Consider the following 14,072-nt stretch of genomic DNA (forward strand, 5'->3'; position numbering starts at 1 on the left):
AAATATATGATTTGCAAATATCTTTTCTCATTAAGTAGATTGTGGAGTCAGGTCCACAAAAACGGTGCTAAGATCACTGTCAATGAAGATATTACCTATGTTTTCTTCTCCGAATTTTATGGTATCAGGTCTTACATGCAAGATTTTAATTCATTTTGAGTTAATTTTTGTATATGGTGTAAGACAGTGATCCAGTTTTCCCAACACTATTGTTTCTTTTTTTTCTTTTTTTTTCTTACTTCCCAACACTATTTGTTTAAAAGGCTGTCGTTTCTCCATTGTATATTCTTGCTTTCCTTGTTGTAAATTAATTGTCCATATATGTATGGGTCTATTTCTGGGCTCTCTATTCTGTTCTATTGATCTGTGTGTGTGTTTTTTGGCCAGTACCATACGTGTTTTGATTGCTGTAGCTTTATAGGAGAGCTTGAAATCAGGGAGTATGATGTCTCCTGTTTTATTCTTCAGTCTCAAGATTGTTTTGGTTATTTGGGTCTTTTACGGTTCTATACAAATTTTAGAATTATTTGTTCTAGTTCTGTGAAATATGCCACTGGAATTTTGATAGGGATTATACTGAATCTGTAGATTGCTTTAGGTAATATGGACATTTTCACAGTATTAATTCTTCTAATCCATGAGCACAGAATACCTTTTCATTTATTTGTCTTCTTCAGTTTCTTTCATCATTGTCTTATAGTTGTCAGTGAATCAATATTTTACCTGGTTCGTTAAATTTATTCCCAGGTATTTTATTATTTTTGATGCCAATTGTAAATGGGAATTTTTAAAATTTCTCTTTCTGCAAGTTATTAGTTTATGCAAAGATCACCGATTTCTGTATATTTTGTATCCTGTGACTTTACTGAAATTCATTAGTTACAACTTTTTTTTTGGTGGACTGTTTAGGGTTTTCTATATATAGTATCATGCAATTGGTAAAGAGTGATAGTTTTGCTTCTTCCTTTCCAATTTGGATTCCTTTATTTATTTTTCTTACCTAACTGCTACAGCTATAACTTCCAATACTATGTTGAGTAAGAGTGGTGATGGGGGTATCCTTGTCTTGGTCCTGATCTTAGAGGAAATGCTTTCGGCTTTTCACTGTTGAGTATGTTGCCTGTGGATGTGTCATATATGGTCTTCATTATGCTTTAGTATGCTCCCTCTATACCCACTTTGTTGAGTGTTTTTTTTAATCATAAATGGGAGTTGAATTTTATCAAATGTTTTTTTCCTGCATCTACTGAGATGATACGATTTTTATTCTTCATTTTGTTAATGTGATGTATCATGTTGATTGATTTGCAGAGGTTGCGTCATCTTTGCATCCCTAAAATAAATCCCACTTGATCAGGGTGTATGATCTTTTTACTGTATTGTTGGAGTTGGTTTGCTAATATTTTGCTGAGGATTTTTGCATCTATGTTCATCAAGGATATTGGCCTGTGACTTTCTTTTTTTTGTAGTTGTCCCTGTCATTGATATCAGGGTAATGCTGGCTTCATAAAATGTATTTGGAAGTGTTCCTTCCTCTTCTTTTTTTTTTTTTTTTTTTTTGGAATAGTTTGAGGATAGGTACTAACTCTTCTTTGAGTGTTTTGCAGAATTTCCCAATGAAGCCATCTGGTCCTGGGCTTTGTTAGGAGAATTTTTATTACTGTTTCAATCTCCTTACTAGTAACTGATGTATTCACATTTTCTATTTCTTCTTGATTGAGTCTTGGAAGATTGTACATTTATAGGAACTTATCCATTTCTTTTAGGGTATTCAATTTTTTGGCACATACTTGTTTGCAGTAGTCTCTTATGATTCCTTATATTTCTGCAGTGCCAGTTGCAACTTCTCTTCCATCTCTAAATTTATTTAAATTCTGTCTCCTTTTTCTTGGTTAATCTAGCTAGAAGTTTTTCAATTTTGTTTTCCTTTTCAAAGAATCAGCTCTTAATTTCATCAATCTTTCCTAGAGTTTTTAAAAATCCCTATTTCATTTATTTCTGCTCTCATATTTATTATTTCTTTCCTTATACTAATTCATTTTTCAGTCCCTTTAGGTGTAAGGTTAGGCTAATTGACACTTTCGTTGTTTCCTGAGGTAGGTTTGCATTCCATGGCCACACTCCCCCTCAGTAAGTATCTTTATTAACATTATTTTTAAAATCTTTATCAGATAGATTGCTTATTTTCATTTCATTTAGTGCCTTTCCTAAGGTTTTTTCTTATTTCTTCAATTGGAATATATTTCTCTATCTTCTAATTTTGCCTGTTCTCTGTTTGTTTTCATGTGTTAGGTATTCAGCTCTGCCTTCCAGTCTTGAAGAAGTGGCCTTATTTAGAAGATGTCCTGTTGGGCTCACAAGTGCAATCCTGCCAGGCACTAACGGTTGTCCCCAATGTAGGTTGCATGTGCCCTCCTGTTACGACAAGGCTGTGGCTGCTGTAGAGCAGTGCTGGATGGCACTATTGCCCAGCCAGCTGTGAGGCTCAGCTGGAACAGAAGGGTAGGCAGGGCTATCAGCACGGCATTCCTACTGACACTAACAGGCTAGTTGGAGAATTCCAAAATGGCGCCCACCACCACTAGTATTAGCAAGGCAGCCTAAGACTGCATTAATGGCTCCTGCCAGTGACTCAATCCCCAGGGAGCGTCCTACTGATTTTTGCCTCTCTGTCAGATGCTTCAAGATTAGTACACAGATCCTTCTCACCCATGTTCCATACACTTTTCCATCTGGTGTTTTTGTGCTGATTTTCAGGTCAAGTGAGTCTATGCACAAGCTCTTTAAGACCAGGTTTTCTGTTTCCTGTAGTTCTGTAGTTTTCCTAGGTATATTCCCCATTGGTTTTCAATGCCAGGTGGTTTGGGGCTTGTCTCTCCTATGCAGGATCTAGAGGCTGGGGCGCCTGACATGGATATTCCTCAGGAAAAAAGACCCATACGTTTGTGATCCCTCGCAGTTGTGGACTGCTGCATCTGGCATGTGGGTTTTCCCTTGCTGAGTCTGTCTCTGCCTCTCCTATTGGTCTTGCTGCTGTCCTTTAACTCTTCATTGCAGAGGCTCTGTTCATCTAGTTTTCTGGTCCCTTTCTGAGGGAATTATTCCATATGTAGTTGTAGATCTGTTTTCTGTGTCATAAGGTGAGTTCAGGATCTTCCTACACTGCCACCTTGAAACCTTCCCCTTCATCTTTCGATCTAAGGCTCTAATTTAAAATAACTGCACATTGAGGAATACACCAAAACTCTATCTGCAGTTATAAATTAAAAAGTTCTAATATCAACTTATAGAATCACAGAATATTAGTGCTAGAAAAATGACCTTTTGTTTCTTATATATAAGTAAACTGAGATTCAAAGAGGTAAAATAATGACTCCAAATCAGAAAGACAGTAATTGATCCAAAATTAGAACCAAATTCTCCTCAATCTTTGGATATATACCAACTGAGATATTTTTGAAGTAGAAAGGTTATGGTAATTTCAAAAAGAATATGTCAATTAAAAAAATTATTCACAGATAATATTCTATAATTTTCAACTATATAACAATTGATAAAGATACATATTTAACAAATACAGCATGAATTAGGTTATCTCTTTAACACTAAATTTGTTTATTAAAAAATAATATACACAAGCTGAATCTGAGCCAATTGGCCAAATTACTTTTGGATTATTTCACTATTGTATTTATTTCAAACTATTCACTCAAAACAATACTGTAAACAAAGTATAAGCTCAATTTTCACATGTTTTGAAGGATGTAAGCTGACATAGTATACGGAATAATTTGTGTTTTTAAAACCTAAGGCTTCGAAAAGTAAACTTTATGAGAACTCAAAGTCAAGAAGCACATTAGATGCAAACATGTAGCACAGTTAGAATTTATTTATTTATTTGTACAAAGCCAAGACAGATTTAAGGGCACTTTTAAGATTACCTAAAATATAGTATATGTTACATTAAATCTAAGGAATTTGTGTGTTATTAATTCAACAAACATTGGCTGAGCATCTCCTTTAGGCATTTTACTTTCAAAGATGATGTAAAAGGAGAAATTATTCAAGTGGCTGTAATAACAGCTACTCACTAAAACAAACAAGCTGTCATCAGTTAGAAGGTGCTGTTGGTAGCATAATGGAGCTAACAGGCATTATACTTTTAAAAAATGATATGCTGGGGAACTAGAATCTGAAGATTCCATTGTAATTAGAGATTTCAAAAAGTAAAATGCAAAAATGTTCCAACGCTAAAGTAGTTCTCAATTAGGGATGATTTGGCAATGTCTGGAGATGTTGTTGGTTGTCACAGCTGGGGAGGGGCTACCAGCATACAGTGAGTAGAAGCCAGGGATATTGTTAAACATTCTACATTGTATAGGACAGCCCTTCACAACAAAAAAAATTAGCTGCCAAAAATGTCAATAGTGCCAAGGTTGAGAAACTCAGGCTGAAAGTGACTTAAGTGATTGAATGTGATTTAATATGTGTTAATTTTTTCTCTGAAAGACACGATGACACATTGGTCTATTTTCATAAATATGAAAAATGGTATAAAATAACCACATTACTGGGCATTTATCATTACAATAATACAAGTGGAAAATTTTTGTGAATAGCATTATACTGACATTCTTAGATGAGCAATACTTTTTACCTTTTGAAGATTTTAGAGTGGAGATATTTCCTTCATTTTTCCAGCAAATATTTAATAAACATCTATTTTCTAGATGTTCTATGTCAGATGCTAGTATTCAAATAACAATAAGAAAATTTTAAAAAGAAGTATAATTGATATGCTAAGAGAGAAAATGGAATCACATAAAATGCTCAATTAAAATCAAAAGAAGGCAGAAAAGGAATGGAATTAAAAAAAAAAGAAGACAAGGGCAATGAATGGAAAACAGATACAAACGTCTTGGCCAATATGGGGTCTAGAGGAGTGTGGGAGCAGAGGGAACTACAGGGTTCCAATGCTTAAAAAAAAAAAAGAGTCCAAAAACCACTGCTTTAGGGAAAAAATGCTCTCTGATGTGTGCCTCCTGATGCTTTCCCCCTTTAAAATGTCCAACTCTTTAGTGAATTAGGAATGGCAGTTTCTACTTGAAAATACTTTCTGGGATCGTAACAGAGTGTAAGTCCAGTGCCTCCAAGCCACTACTCCAGGTCACAGCTTCTGAGTCCCAGGGCCTACGGATGGTGAAGCTTCACCCCCCAGATCACCTCTCACACATTCTCCTTTGCCTCCAGGAAGAGGACAGGAGGATGCGTGTCTGGGTTCTCTCTGCTACAAGTGTAACTCCAGTTAATAAGAGAGCTTTTACCTTTTAAAGCTCTTCTCTTACTACCCTAACAGTTTACGTCAAAGAGTGGACTGTGGAACACCTGTGTCACAGAGACAACGAGGATGTCTGTTAAAGAGGGAGATTCCTGGGTCCTGTCCAAGAACTACTGAATCAGCCTCTCAGAGGGTGAGCCCAGGAATCTGCATTTCTAGCAAATGTTACACTGAGTCTGATGCACACTAAGGTTTGAGAACCACTGCTTTAATGGGGTTTTTTTTTTTTTTAGAATTGTGTATAGGGATAGGGATAAAGTGGGGAAGGGTCTTCCCTTTATGTTTTGGGTCAATTTATTGCTAGCAATATTGGTCCCCTGACCACTTGCTGAATATATCTACTAACCAGATACAGCTGACCATTGAACAACATGGAGGGTAGGGGTACTGACCCTCTGCAAAGTTGAAAATCTGCATATAACTTATAGTAGGCCCCTGTACCGAAGGTTCCTCCATGTATGCAGTTCCGTATCTGTGGATTCATCATACAGAGATCTTATAGTATTGTAGTATTTACTACTGAAAAATATCTGCATATAAGTGGACCTGCGTAGTTCAAACCTGTGTTGTGAAAGGGTCAACTGTACAGTGAATACTCAAGAAACATCTGTTGAAAGACTACTTGAGGAGCAAAACATTTATTGCTCCTTAAGGTCTGTGATAAATGAAACATTTTGACTCTTCTAACCTAGATAGAAGTTGTTTTATTCTAAATAAGTTTAAAAATTTTTTATAGTCTTGTATGTCACGTGTACAGAGTAGCTGTAAGTTTCGAACTGTGGAAGTAAAACAAGCCAAACTTTATTTAGATGATAGGCTTGCTCTAAAGCAGACTGTCAAAAAGCATTTGAGCTTCCATTGTTAGTTAAATTTGGTTTAAAGAATTCCTGCAAAAAAAAAAAAGGAGAAATGATTGAAACATAAACAGCTATAAAAAATTTAAACCCAAAACAACAAAAACAAAAACTTAGAGAGTTGTAACAAGGATCAAAAAAGTTAACACATGTCAGCACACCCTACGTGCCAGAGGCACTGTGAGGTTGGTCTCAAGGGTGGGGGAACTGGCAGCGGGTGCAGAGGCGAGGGCAAATCCGAGGAGAAAAAAGATGAGCAGGCTAAGAACATACAGGCCTGCTCATCAAACCCTCCCGAGAACCAGAAAACTATGGATTTTAAGGAACGAAAATCTAAGCTGCGAGATGGAAGGTAAGAGAATATGGACTTCTGCTGGGTGTTCTAAGTACTGGGTCAGTGCGTTACACAGATTACACCCCTGCGCTACTCTGCACGGGCATCGCTAAACTCTAACATTAGTATCTGACTGAAATTGCATAACCTCATCAGTATCTCTGTGAGAGATGGACTCCAGCTTGAGTTTTGGTTCTTTATTTTCAGTTCCTTCTTATGTTCCTATCTTGGGAAAATGGAACTTAAAAAATTCAGCTTGGGAGAACTTGGGAAACTGAGCAAGAGCCCATTCTTTCATAAATATTCTTTGTGGAAGAGAAGACTAGATAAGAAGTAAACAGAAGCAATAAATGGTCATTCCCCAGAGGCCTTCCTACTCAGGAGGCTGTGTTCAGAAGGCAGGCAAGGTGCTCCTACCCACCAACTTGTTGGTGGGGAGTCTAACTATGTGTGTGTGTGCTTTGTGTGTGCGCTCTGTACAGGTGTGCATGGGCATCAGTGTGTGAGTCAGCGGGACATGGATGGGAGTAATCAATGCAGTCTCTTACTTACCTTGTACCTACAGCAGCTCCCATGAGTGCTGTCACTCTGGGAATGGGGCAAAGGGTTGGGTATAGGCTTAGTCCTTCCTCTTCAGCAGAGGAGAAAAAACAGAGAGACAGGACATGCACACGCACACACACACACGGAATTCTCCTAATGTGTGGATCAGAGCAGTTGGGAGGGAGTTGTTCCTCATCCCTTCCTGCCCTCTATATTCCAGATGGTGAGGTGAGAGGTGAAGCTCTAACAATTAGAAAGAGAGAACCGAAGACAGACTAGCATTTGAAACTCACTCTGGATGTTGTGAGAAGATATGGTCTTTTTCAGAGACATATTGGAAGCAGTAGACTTGAAAGTTGTAAAAGATGGCGTGGCTGCACAAAAAATAAGAGAGAGAAATAAGGAAAATAGTGAAGTAACCATCAGTCAAGCCCTCTAAACTGAACCCATGATAGAAGATAACAAAGCAACTCTGTAAGGAAAAAGCAAAAACTACCTGCAAACAACTTTCTTTCTAGTTCTTCTTGAACTTTAAGAAGAATTCTTTCCTGTTCTAAAGCTTCTATGTACTTCGAGTAGCACCAGGTTGGCTAGAAAAATAATTTTCAAAGTTAATTTGGAAATATTTGCCCCAGGAAGTAAACTGAAGGTAAGATAGCTTCTATCATCCCCTTTATTTAAAACTTTTATTGTAGAATAACACATATAAAGAAAAACACAGGTGATAAATTTATAATCATATGAATTTTCACAAGCAGAACTTGCCCATTTAAACTTTTAACTGGGTGCCACAAATTGTTATTGGTCTACATTTATGTACATATATTTATGATAATGTAAAGGTACTTTTCTATAGCCTTGATCCAAATTTTTAATAATTTAATTTTTCTTCTAGTTTTATTGAGATATAATGACATATAGCACTGTTTAAGTTAAAGGTGTACAACATAATGATGTGATTCACATCATGAAATGATCACAAGAGGTTTAATAAACACTTATCACTCATATACATAAAACATTAAAGAAATATAAAAAACATTTTTCTTATGATGAGAACTCAGGATTTACTCTAACTTTCATTTATAACATACAGCAGTGTTAATTTTATCATGTTGCACATTACACACCTAGTACTTATGTATCTTATAACTGAAGATTTATATTTTTGACTACCTTCATCTAATTCACCTTCCTTTCATCCTCCACCTGTGGTAGCCACAAATACGATCTCTTTTTCTACGAGTTTGTTTGTTTTCTTCTTCATTTCTGAAGTATAATTAACCTACAACACCATGTTAGTTTTGGGTATTTCTATACATTTGGTATTTCATTGGTAGTTTTTGATATTTCTATACATTTCAAAATGATCATGATGATAAATCTAGTTAACATCTGTCACCACACAAAGATATCACCCAACTACTGACTATGTGCCCCATGCTGTACATTTCAAACCTGTGACTGGTTTATTGTGTAACTGAAAGTTTGCACCTCCCACTCTCCCTCACTCATTTCTCTCCTCCCACCAACAACAACCCCTCTGGCAACTACCTGTTTCTTCTGTGTCCACGACTCTGTATCCGTTTGGTTCTGTTTGTTCATTTGTTTCGTTTTTTAGATTCCACATATAAGTGAAACCATGCAATATTTGTCTTTCTCTGCCTGACTTATTTCACTTAGCTTAATACCCTCTAGGTCCATTCATATGTCACAAATAGCAAGACTTCATTCTTTTTTATGGTTGAGTAATATTCCATTGTGTATATATTACATCTTCTTTATCCATTCATCTATTGATGGGCATTTAGGTTGCTTCCAAATCTTGGCTATTGTAAATAACTCTGCAATGAACACAGGAGTGCATCTATCTTTTAGAATTAGTGTTTTTGTTTTCTTCAGATAAATACCTAGAAGTGGAATTGCTGGATTCCACTTGTATGGTAGTTCTAGTTTTAATTTTTTGAGGGGTCTTCATACTGTTTTCCATAGTAGTTACACCAATTTACATTCCCACCAGTAGTGCATGAGGGTTTCCTTCTCCATATCCTTGCCAACACTTGTTATTTGTTTTTTTTTTTTATAATAACCATCAGACAGGTGTGAGGTGATATCTCCTTGTGGTTTATATTTGCATTTTCTGATGATTAGTGATGTTGAGCATCTTTTCATGTGCCTGTTCACCATTTGTATGTGTTCTTTGAAAAAAAAGTCTATGCAGGTCCTCTGTCCCTTTTTACTTGGGTTGTTTACTTTTTTGATGTAGAGTTGTATGAGTTCTTTGTAAATTTTGGATATTACCCCTTCAGATACATTGTTTACAAATATCTTCTCCAGTTCAGTAGGCAGCCTCTTCATTTTGTTGATAGTTTCCTTCCCTGTGCAAAAGCTTAATTTGAAACAAAAAAAAAGTCTGATGTAGTGCCATTTGGTTATTTTTGCCTTTGTTTCCCTTGCCTAAGGAGAGATATCCAAAATTTTCACTACGACAGATGTCAAAGAACATACTGCCTATGTGTTCTAGCAGTTTTATGTACTCAGGTCTCACAGTTGAGTTTTTGAAAATTTTGAGTTTACTTATATATATGGTGTGAGAAAGTAGTCCAGTTTGATTCTTTTGCATGAAGCTGTCCAGTTGCCCCAGAATTATTTATTGAAGAGGCCATTTTCTCTCTTTAGCCTCATTTCCAAACAAACACACCTCTACTACTATAAAATGACTGGATTATTGCACCCTGCTATCCAGTGCTCTGTAGAAGAAATGTTATCTGTGGCATCTTCCCTGCTTACCTGTCGGCCGTACGCTTGCAGGCCTAAACCTGGGTCACTGACTAAAGTGGCTGTTTTGATAGCAGATCCTGAAGTACTCGGATACTGTTTGATTCCATCCTGTAATTATATTAAATTAAATTATTCCCCAAAAGGGAAAAATGCTATATTAATATAAACTTACAGTTCAGAAGTCATATCATGTAAAAAAATATTTTGTGGTGAGCACCATACCTGAGATTTCACCAATATCACTAATATAACACAATCTACTGTTATGATCTTTAATTTTATTTCATACTAGTATAAAAATACTGCAAAATAAATGAAATTATGAAGTAGAATGTAAAAATCACCCCCAAATTCTAGTTTCTAAGAAAAACCACTACAAACATTCATCCAAACTTCTCACTAGAAAGATGCTTAGATATAATCTATAATTTTAATATGTATATTTTATTACATAAATTTCATACACATGGTATTACACTATATGTGCTCCTTTAAAACCTACTTTTTCATGCAAAATATTGTGAAAACATTTCTCTGTGAATAAATATAGAATAGGAATGTAAGGGCATGGTCTTTGTATCATATACCAAATATGCCTACAGTAGAACACATAGTATATACTCAAATATTTGTTGGATGATGAAATGAATAAATTAAATTATTATTTTCTATGGACGAACAGTCTTATGCACACAAATATTTGTTGAATGATAAAAGAATAAACTACATTATCATTTCAATAAGTGAATAATATTCTAGTAAAGGAGTGTACCATAGATAATTTAACCACTGCCTGCTATTAGAAATTCAGGTCACTTAAAATTTTGGTATTACAAATAATGCTATGTACACATCTTTGTGTACTTTTTTGATTCTCTCCTTTACGATAAATTTCTAGAAGTGTATTTGCTAGTTTAAAAAGAATGAATATTTTAAACAATGTAAGTTCTCAAACTGCCCTCCAGAAACCGAGTATCATTTTTATACTTCCTCCAATAATGCATGAATTTGTAGGACTTTTTCTCATACCCTCAACCAACACTGGATTTTTTTTTTTCTGCCACTCTGCATGTCTTTGGTTATCAGTGAGGTTGAACATCTTTTAATGCTTTTAATCATTCGTATTTCTTTTGTGAATTGTATGTTAATGCCCTTTGCCCTATCTTCTGTTTAAAGTATTTATCTTTCATATTTTATTTTTATAACTTGTATCATAAATTTTTTGAAATATCATATATTTTCCTAATTTGTCTTTAACCTTGTTTATTTTTTGCCATTTACAATTTAAAAGATTTAGTTAACTTATTATGATCCTTGTTTAATGAATTTGTCACTGTTCATTTTAAGTACTTGACATTAAACTATATGAAAGCTTTTCATGACATTCTTTCTCCTATCATAACTTTCTTCAGATTACCTAGCTCCATTTGATTCCTTTATAAGAATAATAGATGAAGGATATAATTAACATTAGTATTTTTGTTGTAAGGGACAGTTATTGTTACCTTAAATAAGATAATAACTAACATTTACTTTATGATATTCATTATGCTTCACATGTCATATTTAAGTCTAACCTATATTCTTTATTCAATAAGTATACATTTAAAATCATTCACTAAAATCCTACTTTTTAAGACTAACTCTAATTTACCTTTCCTTTGAGATCCTTTACCATTCCCCACAAATAATTAATTGCTCATTTTCTGTGGTTTCAGTTGTTTGTTTATACCATTTCCAGTTAAGTGTATGTGTGTGTTTACCTACCCTTGCACAATAGGTAAATTATATTCATATCCCTAGCTTATGTAGCAGGGATCAATATGAACAAATGATCCATAAAACTCTATGTAGTAGATAATTAATAAAAGTCCAGTGAAAGAAGGAAGAAAAGGACTAGGATGGGAAGTTCTTTTGAGGCACTATTTAGGCCACATTAGTAGAAAATGCAGCAGAATCACAAGAGACATCTGGTTGGTGAAGTTATTCATGTGCCACAGGTGGAATCAGAACAGAGCTCCTAGTGTACATAAGTTAGACAACATTCTATTTTTTTCCTCCCTCAATCAGCCCTTTAAACCTTCCTGAGGCTACCAACTTAGGATCACATTCATACAGCTCAGCTGGATATGGACTTGCCTCAAGGGACTGGAGAAATTAAATGTGAGGATTTTTATCAACCTCCAGATGATAGAAAACAACCAAAGAGAAGCTTCTGAAAATCTGATATTTTTTGTAGCATCATTCATATAGAAATGTTACTAAATATTAAACACAAAATATTTGTAACACTCACATCAGATATGAATAGTAACAATACCACCAAAGCTTAAGAAGTGCAGTATCACTTTGTATCATTCCTCAACCCCATCATTTAACTCCACTCAACCCACAAAGGTAATGGCTATACGGGATTTTATGTTTCTCATTACTTTTGCTTATTTATAGTCTACCATATTTGTATTAATTAGTTCTGCATGAATTTTTACTTTATATAAGTAGAGGTTACTGCTTCTATTCCTTTGCAACTTTTCCACTCAACATTATACTCCTGCTATACATCTACACTTATTATTGTGGTTATGATTTATTTGCTTTTCATCACAGCACAGGATTCTACCATATGAATTTATTTTTCCAATCCCTTGTTAATAGACATTTGGATAGCTTCCTACTTTTTGCCATTGAAAACATGGTTGCTATAAATCATGTGCACATTTCCTGATGTATGTGTTCATGAATTACTCTAGGATATACGTACATATAAGCCTAGATTTGCTTAGTTGAAGGCTAAGTGCATCTTTAAATTTATTGGATAAAGTCAAACTGTTTTCTGAAGTGACTATCAATTTATACTCCTATTCACAGTGTGTAAGAGTTCTGATTGTTCCACATCCCTATTATTGGTTGTTGAAGAAAATATGACAGTTCAAAATGAGCAGAAAATGGCAGGTGATGGCCATATAAAACCATTATAAGAACAAAAAAGAAAATGAGAACTCCAACACTTTAGTTGATAACAGTACTCTCTAAGAAATCCAATCATGAATCAGAGGAAAACTCTAACGTAGGATCCCAAAATAGATAAAATATTCCTACAAAAATACTTGCATATATAAAATAATACTCCAAATCATAAATACAGAAACTGAGGACAGAAACAGACAAAAAAAAATTTTAAAAAGGAAAATGTAAAACTGACAGTTTACTGAACTGAAAAAAAATTGAAGAAAAAACCAAAATATCTCAGAAATGAAGCTATAAGGTGCCCAAGGGATTATGCATATGGATCAGAAATAAAGTGTATGTATACACACACATATACACACACACACACATATATATATACACACACACACACACACAATGAATATATACACTATGAATATAAATATACTATGAATGTAAATTCCCCTCATCCAATCTTGGCAAAAGATATAAACCTACAGACTCAAGAACCCAAGTAATCCTCAAACAGAATCAACTCCCCAAAATACCACACAAGATACATTATAATCAAAATTATGAAAACTAGAAACAAAGGAAAAATCTTGGAAGAAGTGAGAAACAATACCTTACTCGTAGGGAAAAGAAAGAATAAAATAATAAATCCTGGAACATCAAAAAGGAAGAAAAATGGAAAGAGCAAAGGTACGGGCAAATACAACAGACCCAATAAAGAGGACGAACTATGTGTATACACAACAGTGTGGACAGATCTAAAGGGCATTTATGTTGAGTGAAAAATGCCAATCTCAGAAAGTCACATATTATATGACTCCATTTATATAACATTCTCAAAATGACAAAATTACATAAATAGGGAACAGACATGTGGCTGCAAGACATTAGGGATAATTGGGTGGATATGACTTGTAGTCACAAGGGAGAACTTTGTGGTGCATCTTGGATGTAGTGTTAGCTACTTGAACCTACACATGTGACAAAGTGGCACAGAACTATACACACACTTTGTACCAGTGTCAGTTTCCTGATTTACTACTGTATATAGTTCATGTAAGATGTAGCCACTGGGGGAAACTAGGTGAAGGGAAAGTGGGACTTCCGTACCATCTTTGCAACTTCTTGTGAATGTTAATTATTTCAAAATAAGGTTTTTTCTAAAAAAATCACCTGGAATTGGAAATTTAAAAAATAACAATAGCAATATTTTGAATATGAAATACTTTGGAATACATTTCATAAAATACATTCAAGACCT

The 14,072-nt window shown here is 34.8% G+C and overlaps 1 protein-coding gene across 3 annotated transcripts in view; it reads right to left on the reverse strand.

Moving 5' to 3' along the window:
- The window catches only part of RGS22 (regulator of G protein signaling 22), a 133,560-nt gene that overhangs the window by 21,279 nt on the left and 98,209 nt on the right, over window positions 1–14,072 (reverse strand). For 2 of the 3 annotated variants that reach the window (XM_072949535.1, XM_072949537.1), the window contains exons 24-26: window positions 9,860–9,958; window positions 7,566–7,659; window positions 7,363–7,443 (exon numbers count right to left, since the gene is read on the reverse strand). In XM_072949535.1, coding sequence (XP_072805636.1) covers window positions 7,363–7,443; window positions 7,566–7,659; window positions 9,860–9,958 — 274 coding nt within the window. Of the gene's footprint in view, window positions 1–6,026; window positions 6,226–7,362; window positions 7,444–7,565; window positions 7,660–9,859; window positions 9,959–14,072 lie in introns of those variants that run through there. The other variant, XM_072949536.1, reaches the window with a different exon arrangement.

Source organism: Vicugna pacos, chromosome 25, assembly GCF_048564905.1.
Source record: "Vicugna pacos chromosome 25, VicPac4, whole genome shotgun sequence".
Lineage (NCBI taxonomy): Eukaryota > Metazoa > Chordata > Mammalia > Artiodactyla > Camelidae > Vicugna > Vicugna pacos.